Source organism: Ovis canadensis, chromosome 10 (assembly GCF_042477335.2).
Source record: "Ovis canadensis isolate MfBH-ARS-UI-01 breed Bighorn chromosome 10, ARS-UI_OviCan_v2, whole genome shotgun sequence".
In the NCBI taxonomy this organism is placed as follows: Eukaryota; Metazoa; Chordata; class Mammalia; order Artiodactyla; family Bovidae; genus Ovis; species Ovis canadensis.
In genome coordinates this window covers 92,365,413-92,392,974 of record NC_091254.1, presented here as the reverse complement: position 1 = coordinate 92,392,974, position 27,562 = coordinate 92,365,413, and the positions used below count along the sequence as shown (strand labels likewise).

Here is a 27,562-nt window from a genome sequence, read left to right as displayed (position 1 = left end):
CTAGACCAAGCCTAATCATTTGAGGTAGAAAGGATGCTGGAGGGTCCACTTCCATGATCATTTGCTGCTGCTCTTTAGTCACTGAGTCGTGTCCAACTCTTTGCAACCCTATGGACTGTAGCCCACCAGGCTCCTCTGTTCATGGAATTCTCCAGGCAAGAAGACTGGAGTGGATTGCCATTTCCTTCTCCAGGGGCTCTTCCTGACCCAGGGAGCCAACCCGAGTCTCCTGCATTTGCAGGTGGATTCTTTACCTCTGAGCCACCTGGAAAGCCCTCTGTAATCATTCTTGTTGTTATTCAGTCACCGATTTGTGTCCAACTCTTTGTCAGCCCATAGACTGCAGCACACTAGGCCTCCCTGTCCCTTACCATCTCCCAGAGTTTGCCCAAGTTCATGGCCATTGAATCAGTGATGCCATTCAACCATCTTCATCTTCTATCGCCTTCTTTCATGATAATTATTTAAACCAAAATTATGCTGAGAAGCATTACCCTAAAATGTAGGCTTTTCTCTTGATCAAAAACAAACAGCTGTTAAATAATTAGGACTTATAGAAAGCTATAGTTTATGGCATTGGGCATTGTTCTGTTGTACCTCTTAAATTTCCATACGGATGTTTTCATTCTTATCAAAACTGTCATACAGAGAACAGAAACTGATATTCCTTGTAAAAGGATATGATCTTAATCTGCAACTTTGTCAAAATAGACAGTCAAAAGTAGACTTTTGGACAGATTTTTGTGGGGAAAAATCCCTCATTCTCCTAGATATGAAAATAACTTACTTCACTTTGTCAGTGGATTGATTTATTGAATGAATGCAACTAGGTAATGAATTATTTTGTAATGTGGATAATGACTTCCCAACTTATCTCTACATTCAACTATGTTTTCATATACTACATTGGATTTCCTTAAATTTCAAAGAGAGTTCTTATATGAAATAGGTCCTCAGTGACAGTTGACTCACTGTTTTCTTATATTTCAGAGTTGATAACTATTCAGAGAGAACAAATGCTTCATCAATTACATCTGAAGGAAATGAAGAGTACTTTGAAGACAGCGTTCCACCACCAGATGAACCACCAGGGGAAAGTACCAGTGAAAGTAGATTTCGAGTAAGTCACTTTAGCGAAAGTCATATGACATCTTCAAATGGGACTAGCTCATCATCTTTGTCACTATTTCATTCGGAAGTACAGGAAATTTTGCTAAGGTGTAGCGGGTGCCCTAAAAATGAACGCGAAACAATACAGTTTTCATCTAAGAAATTATTTTCCATAATGAAAAGTAATAGAAGTAAAAACAGGACATTTTCTTCTGACTTTAACTTTTCAAGAACTTCGAGAATCATTGTAGAAAGTGAAGATCTAGATGTGGCACCATGCCCTCCTGCCCATCTGTTTCTTTCTAGAGACCAAGTCCGACTTCTGGAAGAAAATGTGAGAAATCAAAGCCCTCCAAAATCCAAAGCCACATTAGAGAATAAAACTACCACCTCTCTGTCCTCAACCTCTCTAGAGCCCTTGATTCAGGATCAACATTCTCCCCAAGCACAATCTTCTTTTTCCAGACAAAAGGCTACTCAGAATCAAGGATTTTCCAAAGCCCAATTTATTGGTCAAGCCCACCAATTTTTTAACAATCAGTCATCAGTCAACAGGCAGCCTGAGAGTGAGGCCAGCTATTTTGCTCTGCCTCAAGATTTGGTGAGGGAACCACTTACTATCAGCACCCAAGACTCCTTCCAGACTGCAGACATGGATGGGTGCCAACATCTGGTCCAAGTTCCACAGTCTGCTGAGACTCAAGATCCAGTCAAGGGCCTAGGGTCTGATACGAAACACTCAGATGAGGCCCAGGATTCTGTCTGGTCTGAAGAGTCAAACAAGATTAAATATTCTATCCCAGGGCAAGACACTATTTTAAAGGATGCCAGACATCTGGTTTTACCTCCGAGCCCAAATTCAGTTGATAAAGTGATGCCACAACAAGAGCATGTTAAGAGTGAAGGCCAGAAACAAATCGCTTCCTCAACATTAAACCAGTCTCCTTCATATGGCTCACTGCCTCTCATGACCAGGCAGAAAAACAGAAGAAAAACCTCACACAGTAAAAGTGAACTTAGCCTCAAAGATCTGCCTCAGAAGTCAAAGAAAACACCAGTTTCACAGGTACTTCAGACCACAGCATGTCACACTTCAGAGTGCAGCCAGTTAAGATATGAGCATAAAACTAAGAAGAAAGAGTTACATCAAAGAAAAGGTGTATCAGGTATAGCGTTGCATTTTACGTATGCTTTCAAGCTTGTCCCTCCTTATATTAGGAAGTATTACAGGAAAAGACAAGCAAAATTCACTCCACGTTTAACAGAATGTAGAGATTTTCTGCCGAAACCAGATCAGTCACTATGTGCAGAGAAAGTTAATTACATAGGGTCTGTTGAGGAAGAAGGAACCATGGGGAGTACTGAAAATGAAGAGCAGCATGGCAGAAACAATAAAGAACCAGAAAACATTTCACAAGAAATTCCATCTCAGCTAGAACAGTCTTTCATGGTCAATACTTATCAACAGAAAGTACCTTGTCCTTCATTAATAGAAACAAACAGGATGAATAAAGAGTCTCTTGAAGATCCAAAGGAAATGGATATTGGAGAGTCTTGTGCCCCAGATAGCGAAACAACATCTGACCTGCCTGTAGCAAGGCAAGAGACACCTTTAGAAGAAGCCATATCAGAACCTTTGCAGAAATGTGTTTCCTCTCCCCAGATGGAGTCAGACAGAAACATGAAAACATGGGAGGACCTACGAGGTTCAGAGAATTCAAATCCTGCCCTTTCAAGCAGAGAGGAGTTACCAATGAGTATATCAAAAATGCAAAGATGCTTCTCACAGGGGAATACAGACAGAAAAGATCTTCTTGAAATTGTTCTGGAGTCTTCTGACGTCAACTTGTTCATTCCCCTAGGAACCGAAAAGCATAAAAGCAGTGGACAACCAGCAGTTGTAGAAATTCAGGAGAGGCCAGAGGATGTAACTGAGAAGGAAAAGAACGCATTAAGAGTTCACGTGATGGAAGATGACATAAGCGGAAGTGAGGAACTCGAATGCAACACTAGAAGCAAGATTAACAATATGCAAGATGAACGAATATCTCCTGCGTTTCATGAGGCCACTCACACTGCCCTTTCTTTACCACCTCGTATGAAAATGCAGAGTGGATTGAAAACCAAGCTGGATACATCAGAAATAGGACTTCGTTTTTCCACAGTAAAGCCAGACGAATTACCAGACGACAGGAAAATATATTCTTCCTTTGAGAAGAACTGTCTAGTTAAAAAACCACAAGAAGACAACAGAGAGGAAGAACAACAGGCTCCACAAGAAGCAGCTTTGCAGCTAACGCCAGGTTTCAGGTTCAGCCCACGACTACAGCAGAAGCCCACGTCTGTCCAACTGGCACCAGGACAGAATAGTTCAAAAGGTCGCACCACTGAAAATAAAGACCTCGATGTTTACCCACAAACTCTCTCTACAGAGACAACTGTGGAGACTAACCCACACCCCGTGATGGATCCATTTCAAGTTGAGGTGAAGCAAAGCACAGACAGACCTACAGGCAGGGAAACTGCAGACCCAGTGCATCCTCTCACCATGTTCGAGAGCTTGCCAGTTTTGACTGAATCAACAGAATGTGGTGTCCCTTTGGGTGGAAGCCCTGAGAAGTTCCTGGATGCTCAGACTGCAGAAGAAAAGCAGGACTTAGAAGGAGATTTACCTGAAGTTGCCCTGGGGTCTTTCCATAGGCACATGCCTCCTTTATCAAATTTGAAAAGGAAGAAAATCAGAAAAAAAAAATCAGGAACCACAAATGTGCTCGGTTTCAAATGTGTGATTACGAAAGTAAAAAAGCCACCAAAATGTCACAGAAGAAGATTAAGAAGCAATTTCAAAATCATGATTAAACTCATACTTCAAGATAAATCCATGGCAGATATGCTTCCGAATGTTACTGACCCTTGCCTGTCTATTTTGCCCCACGTTAGAATGCACAGCAGATTAAACATAGGGAATCACGGTCATACCGAGCTAAAACAAGAGACATCAGAAGCTGAAAGAGAAGAAGACTATTTAGATATCATTAATAAAGGAAGTGACTCTGGAAACACAGTAGAAGCAGCTCGGTTGCAGGAGGAAGTAAGTGGGGACCAGGAAGCTTCACCAGAAGCAGTCCTTGAGGATCTCTGGAACCTCAGATTGGATGAAGATCCAGAGAAAGAGCTCAAATCCATGAAAGAAATGCAACAACCAATCGCATTTGCAGAAGTCATGGCAGAACCTATTCACATGGCCACAACAGGCCCAGTTCATGTTGAGAATATGGAGAAAAGCCGGATAGCACCCACAGATTTAAGATGCACTGAAGATGATTCTGAGATATCTGCTCCCACATCAGAAAAATCACTGATTGGAGACCCTTTAAACCAAACAAGAGAAAGTGATGTACCAGATGATGGAAGTGATACCAGGGAAACAGATTACTGTTTTGCAGCAATGGAGGTGGAACAACCCAAAGATTTACCAGCAATGTTCCCAAAGACTTTTAATTGCCACATGCCTGTCTTATCTCATTCTAAAGTGAAGAAAACTAGAGTAAGATTTTCACACATAGAATGTAGAGTGAACTCCAAGTCTGTACCTATGAAGGCATTGAAGCCATCCATTTCACAAATGTGTGATATCACAGGTCATCAAAGAAAGAAACTGGAATCTGACTTTAAGGCCAAGTTCAAAAAGATCGGCCAAGCTAATGGACTGGAATATGAATTTCTAAACACCCTTTACTCTCCTGTGCATAGCAGGTTACCAGGAGCGATAAAGAGCTTCCCCCATGTTCAACCAAAGCTCCGGGGCCTAGCCATTGAAGAGAGACCACTGTATGTTGATTTTTTTGATGAGAGTAATGCACTCTGTGACAGAGAAGAAAAAGGACAAGATGTAGAAGAAAAGGAGCAAAAGACTTTGCTAATAACAGCTCCGCAGCATACCCAGTACCTCTGGATCAATGGATGTCGAGGAAAGGAGACTCACCTTGCTGAACCAGATGCAGGCCTGCACTGTTTAACACAGGAGCAAGATACACAGCACCAAACATGCTTTAAACAAGCTGCCTTGCAGACTGATGTCCAGATGGGTCCTCGAGAAGCTAAGGAACTCCTGAAGACCAAGAAACCAGAAGATGACCTAACAGCCCCTGCGGGCCTGGAGGTTCTACCTCCCGAGGCAGGGAACTCATCACCTGTAAAACTTTTGAACATTCCAACAGAGTGTGGCGTAGCCTCTGGTGGAAATCTTACAAGGGAACGAGGTTCTTATTCTGTGGATAAAAATTCAGCGTTACCAGAAAGTTTGCAAGTGACCTTCTTGCAGTCCTCTGGTTCTGTTGACACTTTCATTTCTAAATCTCAAAGAAAGAAAAACACACTAAAATTAGCAAGAAAGCAAACAACAGTGAGTCGTAGAAACAGAGCTATGAGAGAACAAAACCTATCCACTCTGTGTATGCTCCCTGACAGGCAGAGAAAGGCATTGCAATGCAATTTTCAAATGAAGGGTTTACAGCAAAATAAAAACACAGGAGATATGTGTTCACCTGTCATTCTCTCCAGGGTGCCTGTTTGGCCCAACACCAAAATGAGCATCGGATTAAAGGTGGAGACAGATACCCAAGGGATAACAAGGCTTGATCATACGCAAATGCAAGAGAAATCACCCAATGAAAGAAAAGTATGTTGCCCAGCTTCTGTGGATATGAGTACTTTACCTAACAGTGTGAAAGACAGGAAGGAGAAGGGGGCAGGGGAACAAGATTTACCAATTCCAGAGAGTGGCCAAGGCTTCATATTCAGTACATATCAGGAGCAGGATCAGGACCTTATCAAATCAGATGAGGGGCAGAAACAAATAGGAAGTATAAATATCCATGTACAACCACAAACACATTTTGCAGAGAGTATTTTGAGCTCTGCTTCATGCCCAACATTGGATCCATTTCAACTGAGAAAGCTAGAAAGCGATGCTAGGTTTTTTCCTCCAACGTCAGGAGAAGCAAAGTTTGATGAAAAAATATTTTCTGCAAGAGAAGGTGGTGTTCCATCTGACGCAAACCATCAAAAGGAACAAGCTGGTGGAACTGAAAAGGAAGAGAAAGTGACTTTAGATTTCTGCATGGCTGCTTTATCTCTATCCAAAGGCAAGAGAAACTTCAAACAATATTCAGACATGAAAATCTTGATGAATCCCAAATGTGGAATTTTAAAAGCAAAGAAACCACCCATTTCACACATGCTCAATATCAAGGGCGGTGCTAGACGAAATCGTAGGAAAGAATTGGGATATAACTTGAGCACCAAAATGGGACAGGTAGGTCAGGGTACAAAAATGGCAGAGGGCAGGGACTCCCTCCTGAACATCATCTCTGCCATTAATAGATATAGTGACCGAGAAGGGGGAAAAGACATGTTAGGAGAAAAAAGACTCAGTTCCGAACAAGTAATGCAAAATATACCCCCACATGAAGGGAATATGACTCCAGATGATCCCAAAGAAGATGATCTTCAAGATGAAGAAAGTGAACAGGAGATGTTACTAAAAGTAATTCCACAGCACAGCCAACATTTCATACTCTGTTCAGACCAGACGAAGGAGCTTGAGCTTCAAAAACCAGGAAACAAAGGATGTGGGGAAACTCTGTTTTTTACCAAACAGGACATCCCCCAGCGCACACCAGATCCAGTGCAGGCAACACAGCCAAAGAGCAGCCAGCAGACACAAAACAGCACAGTGTGGTCAGCGAGTTCAAACCTTCCTCTTCTAAAGTCAAACGAATCACTAACCGGTCAAGTTGTAATTGATACAATGAAATGTGACGTCCCAAGTGATAAGAGCCACATGGGAGAACTGGATGATCATGGTAAAGAGGAAAAGTCAGAGTTTAAAGAAGATTTACAAGCACCTGTCCCTGAGTCTTCAGCTACTGCCACACCTGATCCCCCTGACCCTAAACAGGGGAGAAAGACATTTACATGTAGAGCCTTAAAAAGTAAAATGAGTCCCAAGTGTGTTGTTATGAAGGCAAGAAAGGCACCACAGATATTTAACATCCCTGGGAATGGCTGTCTGAAAACCATCCCTTCAAAAGCCCTGCGATCACAGATCATCGAGTTTTTGATTGAGATAAAATCCTCTGGGGCGCTAGAAGATGTTACTGCAGAGAGGAAGGAAGGAGGAGCCCAAGAATTGCTGGCAGCAATGCTGGAGTTCTGGGAGGCAGCCACACTTGCTTTACCTGTGTCGAAAAGAGAGAGAAACCACTCAGAACTTACAGACAATATAAATAAAATGAGGCCCAAATGTATCACTTTGAAGGCAAAGAAGACACCGATTTCCAAGACATTTAATGTCACAAAATGTGGTGCGCCAAGCCGTGGTAGGCAATTTGAAGGCAAGCTCAAAACCATGAGGAAACAAGGTCAGCCACTGGCAGTAGCCACGCCAAAGGCCACTTCCTCTCCCATGTCAGTTTCACTGGACATGAAGGTGCATAACAGAACCAAAGTAGAGACAGACATGCCAGGGAAGACAAGGTTCCATCCTGAGCTACAACGGCAAGGGCACTGGCCAGATGGAGGGGGAGCCTCGTGTCCCCATTCTAGGGCCGAGAGGGAAAAGGCCTGGAAGGAACTCAAAGGCCACGGTGGAGAAGCAACGCCTCGGAATTTCCAGCACCTCACTTCCAGTGCTCACCATATTAAGGAGGCTCGATGTGTGAAATCCGATCTCAAACGGAAGTATTCAGCAAGGGGAAAAATCCCAGAATCACTAACCATAGCAGAAGAGCTGCAACAACGCACGTTTTTTGCACAAAGTGTCTTGCATTCTGTGTCTTCCTCTATTTTGAATTCACTTCCGTCTGAGAAGGCACCAAAAAGGACAAAAACACAGAGGTCAAGGATTTTATCTCCAGTGACAGACAAATCACTCGGCGAATCTTTAGCTATTAAGGTACCAAGTGACGTCCTGCCTGAAACAGACCCAGCAAAGGAACCTGCTAGTTCTAGTCCAGAGGGAAAGAAAGAATTACAAACGGATTTACAAGGCAGAGCCCTACAGTCTTTCGGTATCTCCAGGCCGGATTCATCTGAAATTAAAGGGTTGGGAAATGTAGCACTGATCCCTACGTCTCAAACTGGGGAAGCCCAGATGGCATCAGTTTTGAAGACAACTAATACCGCTAGTCCCAGTGCCCCCAGCCATGGAAAGGAACTGGTCTACACCTTTGATAACATGGCCAAAGAGTTATCTCAGAGTATGTCAAATATATTTATGAATACTTCTTTTTCACCTACACCTGTTTCACCTGCCACCAAAACACATAAAAAACGGAAAGCCAAGAAAGACCCAGTCGAAGTCAGTATTATACAGCTAAAACCAGAGGACAGGAAAAGAGTGTGTAAAAGGTGCAGCGCCTTGGGCACCACATCTCAGTCAGGACGGCAAAACGAAAGAGAGGGCAAGGAAGTTGCATTCAAAACAGAAAGTAGAAAAGATGAAAATATGCTTATTACAGAGCAAGACATGCAGCAGCAAACACTAGTTTCAGAAAATATATTGGAGTCTATCTGTTCTCCTCTGATAATTCCATCTCAAACTGAAAAGGTGAAGAAGAACATCCCACCATATACAAACATACTGCATAGAAAAAGTGAAAAGATTTCATGTGTAAAAAGAGAGAAAGCGATGGTCGATGGTCTTTTAATTGATGAGGCAGGGTGTAGGACTCCATCTGCTGGGAATCCCACAAGGAGGCTGGATGCTTCCAGTCCAGCTCCCCTACAACCTGGAGAAGAGAAAGACATAAAAACTCAAAAAGTAACAAAATACGCAGCTGATCAAAATATCCCACTTCCCAAGTCAGGGATCTCAGCGCTTGGAGATTCACCTATTGAAAGCTGTAGAAGGAAAGTGGGTGGTTCTATTGTCAAGAAACATAAAGAGTTGCAAAGAGATTTACTAACAATATCCACAACGTCTGTTTTGTCTGAATCTAGAAGGCAGAAAAAAGCACTAAAATTTCCAGAACGGAAAGATCTTATGGGTCCCAGATATATAACCATGAAGACAAAGAGGCCTCTTTTTTCACAGGTGCTTAATATCACTGAGCATGGTCATCAGTACTGTGACAAGAAACAGGAATGCTATTTAAAGTCTGTGATAAAAGACAGGCAACAACATAAATGTATAGCTGATGCATTTTCATCTCTCACACCTGTTTCAACGGATAACAAGATAGATATTGAAATTGATAGCACACTCACCACAGGGACAGATCAACCAAGAGTACAAACACACAACCACACCTGCCCAGAGCTAGAGAAATCACTGAGTGTTGGGGAAGCATGGGAGGCCAATTTGATTGATACACAAAGCAGATCCAGCAACACAGGGGGAGTGAGTGTGCCACATGAGAAGGAAGAGGAAAACGTCCCAGAAATATCAGCAGAATCAGTTCCACACGAGAGCCAACATCTCCATTTCACTTCTCATCATGTGAAAAATCTTGGCCCTTGCAAATCAAAACCTAAACTGGATAGTTCAGAAGGTAGAAGTATTTGGGATCTGTCTTGTGCGGCACAAAACATGAGGCAAGAAGAACACATTAGAAAAACTATTTTAAAGCCTGTCTCTAAAAGCGTGATGACTTTAATTCGAGTCCAAACACTGAAGAAAGTTCTTCACACTCAAGAGGAAATCCAACACATGGCAGATCTAAAGACCCCATTTCCAGAAGCTAGGAAATCAGAAACTGGTTCCTTACATTGCGATGGTGTCTGGGATGGAAATCCTAGGAGGAAACAAGATAATCCTATTTTTAAGAAAAAGGCAAGGAGTCAGAGTGACTTACTGGGAACAGTCTTAAAGCCTTTAGGTTTCTCCAGCCTTGATTCATCTGAGCCTGAGATCCAGAGTCATACAGCAGAGGCTGTAGGCGAGAAAAGCACAATGAGTCCCAAGCAGGCAGCTCTGGAGGCAGGGACGTTGCCAGCTTTACAGGAGCTTGATAGCACGAGGTGTCTTACCGGAAACCATAGAGAGAAAAGCCACAAACTGAAGACCGAGGCAAGAGAGAAGCGATGGAATGAAGGTGCGAGAGAGACATTATTCCATGCCAGCGAGGGAGCTAAGAGTCCACCAACCACGTTAGTGACTGATAAACTCTCATTTGATACAGCAGTGAGGGACAGTCTGGATAACCATGGAACACTTCACAAAAATCTAGGTGATTTTGTTACAGAGAAAAAGGCAGAGCTGGACAAAAACTTAGCCACAGTTCTCCTGGGGCCTTTCGATTTATTCATGCCTGTTTTATCTGACTCTGAAAGCCAGATAAACGCAGTGCAAGAGAAAATCATACCGAAACGCAAATGTTCAGTGATGAAAAAAAAGGAGCCACTCATTTCACAGCTATTTAAAATCAGTAGGCAATCTGCCACAAAACAGAGGACGAAATTTAGATCCAAGGTAGAAACCAAAATGAAAGAGATGCACTCAGGTAAAAATGCAACTGATATGTATACAAATGCCACTTACTTCGAAGTGGATACCTCCAACATTAGAAGGCAAAGCAGATTCCAAACAGAGGCAGACAGAATATCAGGGTTTAATCCTGTACAGCCAACACACACTCAGCTGCCAGTCGAAGACAGAGTGGTTTTACAGTCATGTAATGCCATAGGTCCTGCTGCTTTAAGCATTAACAAAGAACAGGAGCTAGACACACACACAGAGAAAGCTGTGTTAAACACAGACCTAAAATCTACAGATGCTTCTCCATCTATTCCACCACATACAAAAATGGAGCAGTCACCTAACACCTCGAATAACTATGAAGAATCTTCTGAAAAGAGAAATGCCCTAAAGAAAGCAAAAGGTATGGAGGAAAAAGAGTATGAACAACAGGTCTTGTCTGGAACACCTTCACAATATACCCAGTCACTTGAGTTTCTACAAAAGAAGCAGCAAGAACTATGTGTCTCAGGAAACATCCAGAACTCTGCTTATTCTTATACACCTCCATACCCCCAAATCCTAAACCATCAAGCTAATGCGAAAGCAGCAGGTGTGGAAAGCACTGTGCCTACTGAACAGGTAAAATCAAAGGCAAAGAAACCGTTTGTTTCCCTGATGTATAACACAGCAGGGCATGGAACCCAAAGCCACAAAAAGGAGACAAGGTTTAACACCAAGAAGCAGAAGCCAGGGTTCCAGCAAGATAAAACTGAGGTAGAATTCTCTCTGAAAACTATCTGTGACCCTGAGTCTATTCCACCTCAAATTCAAGAGTTGATGGAAGCGGAAAGGGAGAAAGGCAAGCCTCCAAGGCCAGAGAAATCGCTGAACACAAGACAAATAGCATTTTCACGGTCTCTTGCTAAGAGTGCCAAATCCAGAAATAGGAAAACCCCGAGACAGTGTATCAGAAAGCAAGAAGAAAATTGCCAAATTGCTTCGCTGGACCTCTTCCCACAGTGTAGATATCGATTCGTGATGAGACAGCAACTGAAGAAGAGCCCCACCCATGTCAAATACACAGTAAATTTGAAAAGAGAAGCACATCCTGCTCAACCTTCACCAAAGAGAGCAAGCTGCTCCACCACATTTGACATCTCAAGAGTAAGAGTACACACACAGCGCCAGCACCTCATCGCCCTGGGAGTAAAGGCGGGAGACAGAGACAAGGCCCAACCTCCGGTGTCAACTCCGCAGAGGACGGAAGTATCTGAGAAAACAGATATTTCTTTAAGTTCGAATGGACAGAATATGTGTCTTCCAGAGTCAGGTGCTTCTCAAGAGAAGACTTGCAAGGAACAGAATCTGCTGAAAGAAGGAAGTAATTCAAGGACACTGGTGGAGCCTACTTTGTACTCCATTACGGAAACCTCTTATTTGGAAAATACCATTCCAAATCAACTGGCAAGAGATGGCTTAAGAGAAACTGATACCTTACAAGGTTCAAAAGGACAGACATTTCTTTGTGCAAACGCAGAAGCCCAGCAATATACACCTGCAGTGGAGATCGGAGACGTGAAACCAGATCCCATTCCGGAACGTCTCCTGGATTCAGCATCTTGCCCCAGTGGGGAACTTCATGTGAGAGAGGCAGGAAATGCAACACAGAAAGAAAAAGTTAGCATCCCTGTTGTTTCAGACATCAATCTATGGGAAACCGAGATGCCAAAGGTAACGAACCTTCTATTAACATCAAATGAACAGAAAATAAACTGTTCCAAACAAGGGAGGACAGAGCAGCGAAACAGTTCTAACCAGAAGAAAGGAAATCTTCTGGAATTCATTTCCTCTTGCATATTGTATCAACTCCATATTGAAAGGCGAAAGAAAGAAATCTCAGCCAAAGGAATGAGTTCAGCGGTTTTGAGTCCAGTGGTCCAGAAAGCATCAGACACAGTAGATACTCCAGTGGATCAACCTCCGTGCTCAGGAAGAAGAAAAGGACATCAACAGGAAAGTACACGCAAGGCTCTCCCAACATCTGTTTCTCATTCTATGATGAATATATTTCAGATTAAATTGCCAGGAGTAATGAAGGCAGCAAAGGACGTCAATAGTCCAAGGCACCACAGTTCAAACACAGAAGGAACTGGCTTGCCTGGTGCAGGAACAGAAGAGCAACCAGAATGCATACAACGTATTTGGCCAAATCTTGCTTCTGATCCTTCAAGAGATATATTATTTCAAAGTAAGATGCCGTATGAAAAGACAGTATCGGAAGAAGTAGTTAGCACTGTGGAGTATACTCCAAGTACAGAAGTACTTTGTTCACATATTACAGGAAAAGGAGGCCAGCAAGAGAAATGGGTGCCTGAGACCCTTCAAAAGTCCACATCTCACCCCCAAGCAGGTCTCCACCAAGCTAATATCTCAGTGCAAGAAGCAAAGTTTGATGACACAAGTAAGATGCATTCCGAATATTCAACTCCACAGGCTAAGGAAGCATTAAAAGGAATGGATGTTATTTTTGGATATACACAAAAAAGTGAAAAAGGACAGAACTTACCCAGCGTGGAACAAAAGCAGCAGAACCTACTGATTCCCTCTGAGAATTTTCCCTCCCTGAGAATTCCCTCTGAGCATACATCTTACCCTCAAAACAATCCCTGGCTCCTGCCGCATTTAACGCCTCAGACGAAAGAAGCATTATCCGAAGTAGGTAATGTGTCGAGCAGGACAAAAGGATTAGACTTGATTTCTAAAGAACAACTAAATACTCAACGTGAGTGTGGCCTGGAATGGACTGTACCCTCAACTCCTCCAACGCAAACGACGAGACACAATACAAGGTCACCTCTAGAATCATCCAGTGAAACTGCAAAATATCAGAATGTCTCACTGATAAAAGGAAAGAAATTATTATATGGGGAGCAGACAATTGGTTCAATAACAAAAGTTAGCTCCCCCAAGCTAAGTGTTAGAAAGAAGGTGCACTTATGTAAAGCATGTCGAAAAAAACTACGAAAAGAGGTATGTCTACCTGGATTTTTTTCACATTCTCTTTCTAGCCATATGCCTCCTTTGCCTGAAAATAAAAGACAGAAGAATGACCTAAAACAAGAAGTTGAGAAAGACATAGTATCCACCCGAAGGACTGGGGGGAAATTGATATTTTCAAACATATTTAATACCACTGACTGTGGTGGTCCAGGCAACAGACCAGAACTGCCAAGGAAGATAAAAGAGAAAACGGTAAATTTGAACCATAGAAAGGTTAAACCTGATTTGGTTGTGACAAATGTATATGAGCCCATCTCTTCTCTCAAACTGAATATAAAGACAGCTGATGAGATTACCTCAAATAATGTAAAACGAATTAAACAACTTATATCGCAGAGAAAGGAGATTAGAATAAAGGGAGTCGATGTGAAAGGAACAGTGGATCCCAACATTACCTTGAAGGCAAAGAAACCATCACGATCACACATGCTCAGTGAAAAGGAATCGCCAGGGAAGTTGAACATTATACAGCAAGAGAGCGAGGGGCAGATAGGCAAAGGTATGTCAGGTGTGAAGCTGACAAACTTGTTTGCTTCTGTACCATCTCTGTCACCTCTTGATTTGAATTTAAGAACAAAAGGCGGAAGAGATTCATCAAGAATACCACAGAACTGCCTTCCACCACTAAAGCTCCAGGCAACATCAAATATCAGGAAAGCGTCATTTGCAGAGTCAATTAACAGAGAAAGTTTAAGCAACATAATAGAATCAAAACGTTGCCCACAGCAAAAGAGGGAAGATGGAGACAATATAGTATATGTGAAAGATAAAAGGGACTGCAAAAGGGCCACTTTTAAAAGAAAGAAAAAACTTTTCAAACACACACCGCATGCACCGCAGTGGGACAATAAAGAGCAAGAGGAAATGATACAGGAAGATGAGAGTGATGGAAATGTAGTTCTGAATAAGCCCCATGCCTCCATTCCATCTTCTCACCTGGAGCAGGGTCCTGGAGTAAAAGAAGCGGCATCACAAACAGTATCATGGTTCTGCCCTCCATCACTGACCCTCCAGGAACTGTCAGATGCAGTGATAGCATGTAAGGAGCCAACTGACGATATTTTAAGCAATATAGCAAGATCAAAATATATGTCACAGGAAAATGAAGACAGAGTGGACACGGCTTTGAAAGAGATAAGGCATCCCCAAAGAATGCCTCTGGAGGTGAACCAGTCTCCAGTTGCCCAGGAACTGCAGTTGAACATCAAAGAAAAAGAGGAAAAGATGCAGCAAGATAAAGGTAAACAAGTCAGGATTCAGAGACAGTCCTGTGTTTGCATCTCTTCTCCACCTTACTCTGAAGTGGACACAAGAAGGGGAGGAGAAGCAGTCTTGCTAAGAAAAACAAGATCCTGTTTTCTACAACCCAAACTCCAGGAGTCATCAGATATGGGAAACGTAGCATATGAAAAGTCTGTTTCTGGTGATATCTCAAACAGGGTAAAACAAGCTACAGAACATGCAATCCAAGGAGAAGAGGAGAGAGTTAATATGGAAGAAGTCCTCCTTTCGAAGAAAAAGAATTCACCACTTTCACAGGAAATCCAGCTGGACATCAAGGAACAAAAGAAAAAGATACATAGAATTCAAGGTGAACCAAGTGTGATTTTGATCTGTACTTCCAGACCTGCCACTTCTTTTAACTTGAACACAAGAATAACAGAAGCAGATGACAGAGCTAAAGTAACAAGATATTCTTGTTCAGAACTACCCCACCAGAAATCATCAGATATAGTGAAAAAAGCAAATCGAGAGTCAACTGAGATAGATATCATAAGTGATGTACAAGCAGCAAAGGACTTTATGCCCCAGAAAGGAGAGGATCAAGGAGAAACAGCCAATATGAATTATATGAGGTACTCCAAAGAAACAAGTTCCAAGGCAAATGAGTTCCCACTTCCACACGTTCCCAGTAACCCTGGGAGCCACAGCCCCCAGACTAGAGATAAACCAACAAACAGACGAGAAAACCTGGGTCATGCACAGGAAAGAAAAAGTGAACTAGATGAGGTCCTGACCGGACTTTGTCTACCTCAGTTTACATCAATCAAAGGCGAGAAGGAGAACCAAGGAGCTCTTAAATCCTGTCTTCCACCGTTATGGCGCAGGAAGTCATCAGATGCACAGGAGTTAAAATATACAGTGTCACCTCTGAGTGAGATCTCAAGCGATTCAAAAAGAACAGAATACATGACGTGGGAAGAAAAGGATAAAGCAAATATTTTTGTGAGGGACCCAATGCATCCCAAGTCCTTATCTCTGAAGGTAAGGAAATCCCCGCTTTTCCGTATGCTTGAAGCAAAGAAACTGCAAGTGAACATTAAGGAGCAAGTGAAATGGGAGCAGAAAGGGAGAAGGGACACAGTTGTGATTCTGAGCAAAATCTGCCCTTTTGTCACTTCCTCAACTCATCTTAAATCTGACACGATAAAAGAAGACAAACGTGGTCCAGTAGTCCTAAGGCACTCTGGGCCACATCTCAAGATCCAAGCCTCACGGCCTTCAGTACAGAAAGCACCTCTAAAGTCAACTGATAGAAAGAAAGAAAAACAATATCCGCCACCAACAGAAAGGAACAGAGCACACACAACAGTTGTGAGAGGCACGGTGCATGCCAGTGGCTCAGACTTCAAGGCAAAGACGTCATCCCCCCATGATGTGTTCGGTGTCGCCAAGCACGATGCTCTGAGCAGGAGAAAGGAAGCGCGCCCAAGCGCGGAGGAGAGTGCAAAACGGGGGCAGGAGCGAGCAGGAGAGCCTGGTGTGACTCCAACAAAAACCCCTCCTGCCTTGCCTTCTCCATCAGACCGTGGACTGGATGCAGGAATCAAAGACGACAAACACTCACCTGCAGTCACGGGATTCTCTCCACCATTTCAGCTCCTTGAGTTATCGGGTGCAGGGAAAATCAGGCATGCAGATTTCAGTCAAGGTATTAGCTCGTGTAATATAACAGTAAGAGCTAACGGACGTGTGTCGTATACAGAGACAGAGATCAGAGTAAAAAGAAAAGATGAGAAAGATAGAAAACACCCCAAAATCACAGCTGTGGAAGCCCAAACATCCCCACTTACACATTTGCTCAGTAGAAACAGACTGCCTTTGAATGTCAAAGAGCGAGGGAAGGAAATGCAGGATGGCAATGGTGAGCTGGGAATGGTTCTGAGGGAAACTCGTGCCTCCTTACCTTCTCCATCTTCCCTGAGACAAGACACTAGCAGAAATGAAAGGAAAGATGCAGAAAGAATAACGCAATCCTGTTTTCCACCACTGAAGATTTTTGATCCACTCAACCTAAACACAAAAGCAGATGCTAAGTCATTTGATGGTTATTTGTTAAAAAACAAAGTTAGACTCAAAACAGATAATGAAGACAGAGTGCTTCCAATATCTGTGCATCGAAAGGCAACAGAATTACCACTTTCACACAGATGTGATACCAAAGAATCACAGTGCAAAATGAAAACGCAAAAGAAAATGGTACAGAGAGAGGACAGTGAACTAGCTACAAGACTGAAAAACATCTGTACTTCTTTACTGACTCTACCATATCTTAAATCTGATACACCAGAAGGAGAGAGGTACGTGATAAGAATCACAAAATTGCCTCCCCCACAAGCAGAATCACCTATTATACTTACACACAACCTAACTGACCTTCAGGGAAAAACTAAAGGGAAGGTTTGGGAAGATAAACAGGAGCCAGGTGATGCCATGCACACTGAGACCTGTGCTGCTCTCTCTTCTTCTCTTTGCCTTGATGAAAACACCAGCATAAGAGAAGAGGGCATGTCAATGTTACCAAGATCCTCTTTGCTCCCAGTAAACTTCCAGAAATCATCAAGTTCTGAGGAAGTGATACATGTAGAGTCAATGGCGAGTGATACTGTCATTAGTCCCCGCAAAGAAAAATATTTGCCCCGGAACAAGAAAGAGGACGAAGTAGAAAGAAGAAACTTTGTGTCTCCCAAACATCAACGAAAGGAGATGCAGGAAAGTAAAGATGAACCAGGTATGGTTCTGACCAAATTTTCTACTTCATCCCCATCTCTCTCTGCCCTCAAATTGGATAAAGCGGTACAAGTGGATGATGAAACGCTAGCACGTACAAGGTCTATTTTGCAGAGAGTATCATTTGGAGGGAAATTATATACAGACACAACTAGTGGTGATACCACGGAAGAGGCTCAAACCCTGACCAAATCTTCTACTTCATCACCATTTCTCCCTGCCCTCAAGTTGGATATAGAAGTCCAAGTCAATGATGAAATGCTAGCATGTAGAGAATCTGCTCTGGGGAGAATGTCATATGCAAGAGAAGCAGTACATACGGAGATAATTAGTGGTGATACTATGAAATATGCTCAAAACTGGACCAAAATTTCTACCTCATCACCACCTCTCCCAACCCTCAAACTGGATAAAGAAGTACAAGTTAATGATGAAACGCTAGCACATACAAGGTCTATCTTGAGGAGAATTTCATATGCAAAGGAAATAGTGCACAGAGATTCAATTAGTAGTGACATCACAGTTCAGTTCAGTTCAGTTTCAAAAGATGGTCAAAACCTCACCAAATTTTCAGCGTCATCACCATATCGCTCTGCCCCCAGATTGGATAAAGAAGTTCAAGTCAATGACGAAATGCTAGCACTCTTTAGAAGGTCTGTTCTGGGGAGAGTAGCATATGCAGGGGAAATAGTACACAGAGATTCGATTAGTGGTGATACCATGAAAGATGGTCAAAACCTGACCAAAATTTCTACTTCATCACCATTTCTCCCCACCTTCCAATTGGATAAAGAAGTACAAGTTGATGACGAAATGCTAGCACATAGAAGGTCTGTCTTGGGAAGACTGTCATATGCAGGGGAAAGAGGACATACAGATTCAATTAGTGGTGATATCACAAAAAGTGACCAAAACTTGACCAAATTTTCTGCTTCATTACTGTCTCTTCCTGCCCACAAATTGGATAAAGAAGTTCAAGTTGACGGCGAAATGCTAACATGTAGAAGGTCTGTCTTGGGAAGACTCTCATATGTAGGGGAAACAGCATATACAGATTCAATTAGTGGTGATATCACAAAAAATGATCAAAACTTGAGCAAATTTTCTGCTGTGTCACCATCTTTTTCTGCCCACAAATTGGATAAAGAAGTTCAAGTTGACGGCGAAATGCTAGCATGTAGAAGGTCTGTCTTGGGAAGACTCTCATATGCAGGGGAAATAGCACATACAGATTCAGTTAGTGACGATATCACAAAAGTTGGTCAAAACCTTACCAAATTTTCTGCTTCATCACCATATCTCTCTGCCTTCAAATTGGATAAAGAAGTTCAAGTCAATGATGAAATGCTAGCACGTAGAAGGTCTGCCTTGGGGAGAATTTCACATGCAGGGGAAACAGTACATACAGAGACAATGAGTGGTAATACCATGAAAGATGTTCAAAACCTGACTAAATTTTCTGCTTCATCACCATGTCTTCCTGCCCTCAAACTGGATAAAGAAGTACAAGTTGACGATGAAATGCTGGCACGTAGAAGGTCTGCCTTGGGGAGAACTTCACATGCAGGGGAAATAGTACATAGGGGTTCAATTCATGGTGATAGCACAAAAGATGGTCAAAACCTGACCAAATTTTCTGCTTCATCACCATATCTCTCTGCCCTCAAGCTGGATAAAGAAGTACAAGTTGATGAGGAAATGCTAGCACATAGAAGGTCTGCTTTGGGGAGAATATCAAAGGCAGGGCAAATGATACATACATATTCAATTAGTGGTGATTCCAGGAAAGATGTTCAAAATGAGGAACAACCTATTCCTGAGAAAGAAGAGAGGGACAGAGAAAAATCAGTAGATAGGAGAGGTGTGATGCACACCAAATATATAATTTTGAAGTCCAAGAAATCGCCTTCTTCATATACACTCCACAGATCAGAACTGTATCTGAACCTTGGAGGGACAGAGCAAAAGAAACAGGAAACTCGAGGTAAACCACCTGGTAAGATGGTAAGAAATATTTATCTTGCCACACCTCCAACTAAACTGAAATTGGACAAAGGCACACAAGTAGATGAAGGAAAGCTTGGAATTAATAAACCCTCTCTACTTCCACGAATGATTTCAGCATTATCAGATGCAAAGAGAAGAACAGATACAAAGGGAATCAGCGGTGATGTAATAAAAAGAAAACAATGCATGTCAGAGAAAGAAAAAAAGCTTGATGTGAAACATGTAGATATGAGGCTACGGACCCATCACAAAAAATCAGCGATTTCACCAATTCCAGATGTCCTTAGTACAAAGAAATTTGTGTTGAATGTTATTAAAGAGCCAGGGGAAAAAGTACACAAAGATAAAGATGAACCAAGTATGGTCCTGACAAGGACTTTTCTTTCTATCCCTTCTGCACCTCTTTATTTAGATTTAGGGAGCAAAACAGACAAAGACACACCAGAAATCACAGGATCCTCTGGTTCACAGCAACATCTCCAGGAAACATCAGATACTCAGAAAACAGCAATGAGAGAGTCAGCTGCTGGTGAGAGGGAAATAGTTAAAAATGCAGAATGCTCAGTGCCAGAAGACGCCATGCAACAGTGGACATCAAACTTTGTGATCAGTGTACAGCAAAGGAGGGAACCTCTGCAAGTCAAATCTGAAGGAGATGTGAGTCAGTTACTTTCAAATTCACAGCAGGAGGACTTTTATGTCACAGGGTATGGTACTATAAAAAGTGGGAAAAGGCTAGAATGTTTCTTTGCAGGGTCAGAGGCTCAGCAAGAAAAATACAAACCAGAAACTTTGGCTACAATTCTTTCCTTCCCCATGATGGATCTCACTAAAATTGAAAGTCTGAAGAAAGAAACGGAAATAATGAATAACTTAAACCATAAGATAAGTCCTCACATTCTGGTTTCACTGCCAAGGAAATTATCCAAGGAAATATATGCCACACTCGGCTCCCCTGTCAGTTCAGAAGGATTTTCTGCTTCCAAGCAAGATGTCCACCACCAGCAAGAAGCTTTATCACAAGCATCTCCAGCATCTACAGATCTGTGTAAACTGGATAAGCCAGAAGAAGATGGACAAAACAATGGAAAAACAAAGGAAATGTCCCCTCCCAATGTGTTAGCACCACAGATAAAGGAACCCCTTGAGGAAATGAATCTCACAGAGTCAGATGCACTCCAAAATGCAGATCAAGAAATTGTCATGAAAAAGCAAGTGGTGCTGCAGTCTGGGAGTGGACAAAAGACCAGAGTGGATTCTCATCTTTCTCTGAAAATTCCACTGCAACATGTAAAGCAAAGGACATCATTGGAAATAGATGTGTGCAAGCAAACTACAGTGTGCCCGGGAATACGAACGGGTATGACAGAGTTTGATGCCCAAAGAAGGAAAAAGGAGCAGACATTGCTTGTTCCAGATAAAGAGGCACAGAGTCTAGAAGCGCTTCAGAAGTCTGTTTCCTCCTGGATTTTTCCACTTCAATCTGGAGATGCGGGGGGAAAAGACGAAACTGACACTGGCTCTACTGGAAATCTGGAGCAAAAAAAGTTAGAAATGAAAGAAGGGATATTAAGAATAGATACAAACATAGCTGTCCGTCTAGAAGAGGACAGAATAGAAATGCACAAACACACCATTGTTAATCTGGAGGAGGAGACAATAAAAATGGACACAAGCAATACCGTAAACCTGAACACAGCATCTCTAAAGGCAGAGGAGCCTCAGGTTAAGACTCAGGTAATCACTCCCACAGCAAACAGATGCCCAATCAAGCAAAAACAGAAAAAGGAACTAGAAGTGTCCAGTGCAAAACATAACGTTCAACTACAAAAAATGCTTCAAAAACATGCTCTGGATTCATTTTATGCCTATATTCCTCTTTCTCCCAAATTAGGAGGCCAGAAAGGCAGATTAACAATAGCAGACTTGAAAAGAGAATTGGGCCCCAAACATTTAAATATGAAAATCCGAAAACATCCAATTTCACAGATTCTAGGCAACACGGGACGAGGTACTCCAAGCAATCGAAAGAAATTAGAGTATAACTTTAACAAATCAAAGAAAATAGCTTTGAGAAGAGGAGATGCCTCAGAAATATTTATCAGAAGTCTTTCTATTTCCACAGTGAGTCCATCTCAGACTAAAGACTCAGTAAAATCTCAGACAAACCTAGAAAGTGCAAAGAGAACCCATATTTCAGAATTCCAGAAGAAATCACCAAATACTAGTGAAACTATGAAGAGGGACAGTTCAAGCATTGTGAAAGAAGGGAACCAGAATTTTACAAACACAATTCCACAGGATTCCCAGCCCTTCATGGTAGACAAACAACAAACGTGCAAACTTCCTAACACCAAATCAGAAGCAAACCTCAGCAGAGAAATAAATAAAAATCTAGCTCCACAAACAAACGAAAGGGTTGTTCCAGGCCAGGATATCTCTAGGATCATAAAAGAACCTGACGTGCTTATGATCAAACAAGAAAAGGCACCAAAACCCACTGAAACACCCACAGAGTGTCTAATCATGTCTAAAGATCCAAAGGAAAATGTGGAAAGGATTGTAAAAGAAACTGACTTGCTTATGGTTGAACAAGAAGAGGCACCAAAACCCACTGAAACACCCACAGAGTGTCTAATCATGTCTAAAGATCCAAAGGAAAATGTGGAAAGGATTGTAAAAGAAACTGACTTGCTTATGGTTGAACAAGAAGAGGCACCAAAACCCACTGAAACACCTACAGGGCATCTAATCATGTCTGATCCAAAAGAAAACACAGAAAGAATCATAAAAGAACCTGATTTGCTTATGGTTGAACAAGAAAAGGCACCAAAACCCATTAAAAAACCTAGAGAGTGTCTAGTCATGTCTGAAGATACAAAGGAAAGTGTGGAATGGATCATAACAGAACCTGACTCGCTTATTATGGTTGAACAAGAAAAGGCACCAAAACCCACTGAAACTGCTAGAGGGTGTCTAATCATGTCTGAAGATCCAAAGGAAAATGTGGAGAGGATCGTAAAAGAAACTGACTTGCTTATGATCCAGCAAGAAAAGGCACCAAAACCCACTGAAACTCCTACAGCATGTCTCATCATGTCTGATCCAAAAGAAAACACAGAAAGGATCATGAAAGAACCTGACTTGCTTATGGTTGAACAAGAAAAGGCACCAAAACCCAGTGAAACTGCTACAGGGTGCCTAATCATGTCTGAAGATCCAAAGGAAAATGTGGAAAAGATTGTAAAAGAACCTGACTTCCTTAAGGTTGGACAAGAAAAAGCACCAAAACCCATTAAAACACCTACAGAGTGTGTAATCATGTCTGAAGATCCAAAGGAAAATGCGGAAAGGATCGTAAAAGAACTTGATTTGCTTATGGTTGAACAAGAAAAGTCACCAAAACCCATTAAAAAACCTAGAGAGTGTCTAGTCATGTCTGAAGATACAAAGAAAAGTGTGGAATGGATCATAAAAGAACCTGACTTCCTTAAGGTTGGACAAGAAAAAGCACCAAAACCCATTAAAACACCTACAGAGTGTGTGATCATGTCTGAAGATCCAAAGGAAAACATGGAAAAGATCGTAAAAGAACCTGACATGCTTATGATCCAGCAAGAAAAGGCACCAAAACCCTCTGAAACTCCTATAGCGTGTCTAAACATGTCTGAAGATCCAAAGGAAAATGCGGAAAGGATCGTAAAAGAACTTGATTTGCTTATGGTTGAACAAGAAAAGGCACCAAAACCCATTAAAAAACCTAGAGAGTGTCTAGTCATATCTGAAGATACAAAGGAAAGTGTGGAATGGATCATAAAAGAACCTGACTCACTTACGGTTGAACAAGAAAAGGCACCAAAACCCACTGAAACTCCTACAGGGAGTCAAATCATGTCTGAAGATCCAAAGGAAAATGCGGAAAGGATCGTAAAAGAACCTGACTTCCTTAAGGTTGGACAAGAAAAAGCACCAAAACCCACTAAAACACCTACAGAGTGTGTAATCATGTCTGAAGATCCAAAGGAAAACATGGAAAAGATCGTAAAAGAACCTGACATGCTTATGATCGAGCAAGAAAAGACACCAAAACCCACTGAAACTCCTATAGCGTGTCTAAACATGTCTGAAGATCCAAAGGAAAATGTGGAAAGGATCGTAAAAGAACTTGATTTGCTAATGGTTGAACAAGAAAAGGCACCAAAACCCATTAAAAAACCTAGAGAGTGTCTAGTAATGTCTGAAGATACAAAGGAAAGTGTGGAATGGATCATAAAAGAACCCGACTTGCTTATGGTTGAACAAGAAAAGGCACCAAAACCCACTGGAACACCCACAGAGGGTCTAATCATGTCTGAAGATCCAAAGGAAAATGTGGAAAAGATTGGTAAAGAACCTGACATGCTTACGATCCAGCAGGAAAAGGCACCAAAACCCTCTGAAACTCCTACAGGGAGTCAAATCATGTCTGAAGACCCAAAGGAAAAGGCGGAAAGGATCGTAAAAGAACCTGACTTCCTTAAGGTTGGACAAGAAAAAGCACCAAAACCCTCTGAAACTGCTACAGGGTGTCTAATCATGTCTGAAGATCCAAAGGAAAATGTGGAAAGGATCGTAAAAGAAACTGACATGCTTATGATCCAGCAAGAAAAGGCACCAAAACCCACTGAGACACCTACAGGGTGTCTAATCATGTCTACAAATCCAAAGGAAAATGTGGAAACTCACATGAAAAGCACCCTAAATATGAACAGTTCTCCTCCAAGGGTAGAAGAACCACAAGATGAGACTCAACCCGTTGATATCACGGGGTGTGCCTCGCCATTCGATCATAGGGATCAGAGTGAACTTGTACAGGACACAGCCATGCAAAAGGTCCAGCAACAAGAAATTTCTCTAGGAACTGTGCCTATTCAACCACAAGCTAAAGGTAATGAAAGAAAACCAGTGGGATATAGTCCAAGTGCAGGAATTATGATTCCTATTTGTGAAGCAATTAAAAATGTTCTTGAATCCCAGATAAAAAACATAATTCAAAACACGTTTTTTCCTAAAAACCTTGAAAAAGCAAAAGACAATAAACCTGTTGATTGGAAGTCACAATGTCTCACAAGGGGTCCAAGTACACTATCCATGACAATACATCCTGAATTGCAGCCAAAACCTATTTTAGAAAATTTTACTTGCAAAGAAAAAGTTAAGCTCACAAATCATTTAGAGTCGAAAGCACCTGAAATAAGACTGAATTTGATACCAGAGGTGGTAAAACAATCCTTCCAAAGGTTCAGCTTTTATCAAAAATTGGCTGTTTCAAAACATAACAGTTGGAAGCTCTATCCAAGACATAAACAAATGTTCTTTTTGCCTCTGGAAGGGATTGATACTATAGAATTTAACCTAAAACACGAATCCGAAAAAGACTCACTTCCTGTCAATTGTATGAAGTCACTGATTGTTAATGTTTCAAGAGGTAGTGAAGAGGCAGTGAGCATTACAAAGTTAAAGAGGATGAAAGCGCTAGAAAGTGGAGCACCTTCACTGACTTCCCCTAGAGAGAAAACATTGCCTCATATTCTCCAGAACTGCTCAGTAGGAGAGAAAAACAAACTCCTCATACACTTTTCTAAGAAGACGCTGGAGATTCAAATGAAAGCCTTTCCCAGAATTGTAAGGGACTCTTACACAATGGCCAGTGCTCAGGATGGACAGAAACCTTTATCTAAATGTTTTCATTCTGTGGTCAAAGTACCAAAACGAAGAAACAGAGTTTTGTTACTTTTTGAGGAAGACTCTCTTCATCAAATAGATCTTGATTTACAATACAAATACCTCCGTTTTCTCCTGGGTTCTCCAGTTGCAAGGATGTTCCCTAACCCAATTGTATTTCCCAAACATAGTCTTAAATTACAGACAGTTGCAATATGTAAAAAAGTAGATAGCAGTGGGGAAAGTGGCGGTCATTCCATTAATACACAACCATTAGAACATATCCCTTTCAAAACACAAAGTTTCCATGAAAACTCATCATTAGCCAGAAATTTCTTGGCACCTACCCAGGTGTGTGCCCCTGACCCTGATCAACACAGCACAGTGCAGAAAGATACCATGGCTCTTTCTAAGTTAAAATCTCATGTGACTCCAGAAAAAGATAAACAATGTCATGTATGGTTTCAAGAAACAAGTGCATATGAATCTGTTGATTTAATGATTCAGAAAAAGGCTCAGGATGCAGGCGGTTCCCATTCAATTCAGAATTCTGAAGATTTTACTGACAGTCAGACAGATATTGAGAATTCAGATAACTTGGAGGAATGCTCAGCTCATGATGTACATGAGAGTGAAGACTGTATCTTTTTAGATGCCACCCCTTATTTAAGGCAGGAAGCGGAGACTATTCTATTTGAATTACAGAAAGGCATACCTGTGGAAAATCTCTACAAGAAGAAGAAAGTCAAAATGGGTTTGAAACCACTTTACAGTGAAGATTCAGGTTCCCAGCATCTTCGAGGTCATCGACAACATTCGTCAATTGTGACACCCCATTCTTACGAATCCCATAAAAGCAGGATGAACAGGTCCTCCAGTATTACACCACCTTCTTATGAATCCCACAGAAGCAGGAAACACAGATCATCCTCCAAAATGACGCCATCATCTCATGAATGTCGAGAAAGCAGGAAACGTGGGTGGTCCTCCAAAATGCGGCCCCCTGACCCGTGGTGTCACAGCTCCTTGAATACCGTTGAGGTTCCATCTGTATCCTCTTCCATCTCTTTCAATGGGGAGACGCTTTCACAGACTACAGTAAGCGGGAAAAATTCTTTAGTTCCCTTAACAGAATCCAATATTAAATTACATCTTGCAAAAAGCCAAGGCAAACCTCACAGGCATTCAGAAAGCAGAGAAAGAAGGAAGGCCAAATTGGACTTCTTTAGAAAGAACAGCATGCCTTGGGAATGTGATGACAGTTATACAAAGAGTAAAGAGAAACACACAAGAAGGAAGGATGTGAGGGCTTATGCATCAGAAAGACCAGATTATTTCCCAAGTAAATACAAATCATCAGCAAAACCTCATCAAGAGGATATCAGCTTCCATTCTGAAAAAAAACAAAACCAGCCATTTTTTTATGCCTGTATACCAGCAGACTCGCTGGAGATTATACCCCAAACCATTCGCTGGACTATTCCCCCCAAAACTTTACGGAAGAGAAACTTCAGAGTTCCCCTGGTGGCCAAGATTTCAACTTCTTACAGCATATGGAACTCATCCAAAAAGTTGTTGGAATCACTGTTAGAGTCCTTCAGCTTAGTTCATTAAAAATGTTAGCATTTCAAGATTCATCTCTAGAGGACAGCTGGTTGCTAAGATGATATTCTTTGCAAAATAAAATCGTATTCAGTCAAATGGCTTCCTCATGGAGTGTTTTCTAAACTGACATCCTACAGTAGATTTGAATCTATTGTTCTGGGAGGGCGTGTTGGGAAAGAGAATGACTTTGGGTTTGGTCTAGCCGTGCAGGAGAGCTCTCTTTAGTTTGTGCTGTCTCCTTATAAGCCCCCAGAGGAGAAGCCCCCAGGTGCCAAAGCCCCCTTCCCACCCCACCCCACCCCAGTGACTGCAGGGTGACTTGGAAGAAGTGTAGCCCATCAATGAGGTTGAGAAAGAACAATCTGAAAGGCAGAGGGACGTAGATACTAAAGGGAGACAGTTTCAGGGAGCAACGAGGGCTGAACAACGTCATGTGTCACAAGACACAGGAGTAAAAATACTTTTCTGAGGACTTTTCTTTCTTTTGATTGTAGAGAATTTTGAACATATGCACAGAAAGGACAACAGTATAATGGACTTCCGTGTGCCCCTCACTCAGCCTTAAAATTTTAACCTCTAGTCATACCTGCCTCCTCTACTTCT

At 41.9% G+C, this 27,562-nt stretch overlaps 1 protein-coding gene across 1 annotated transcript in view; it reads left to right on the top strand.

The window, feature by feature from the left end:
* CCDC168 (coiled-coil domain containing 168) overlaps window positions 1-27,055 on the top strand; it is a 36,318-nt gene extending 9,263 nt beyond the window's left edge. Inside the window, exons 4-6 of the mRNA XM_069602132.1 lie at window positions 991-22,201; window positions 24,437-26,223; window positions 26,326-27,055. Coding sequence (XP_069458233.1) covers window positions 991-22,201; window positions 24,437-26,223; window positions 26,326-26,968 — 23,641 coding nt within the window. The 3' untranslated portion in view covers window positions 26,969-27,055. The remainder of the gene's footprint in view (window positions 1-990; window positions 22,202-24,436; window positions 26,224-26,325) is intronic.
* The last annotated feature ends 507 nt before the right edge of the window (window positions 27,056-27,562 follow it).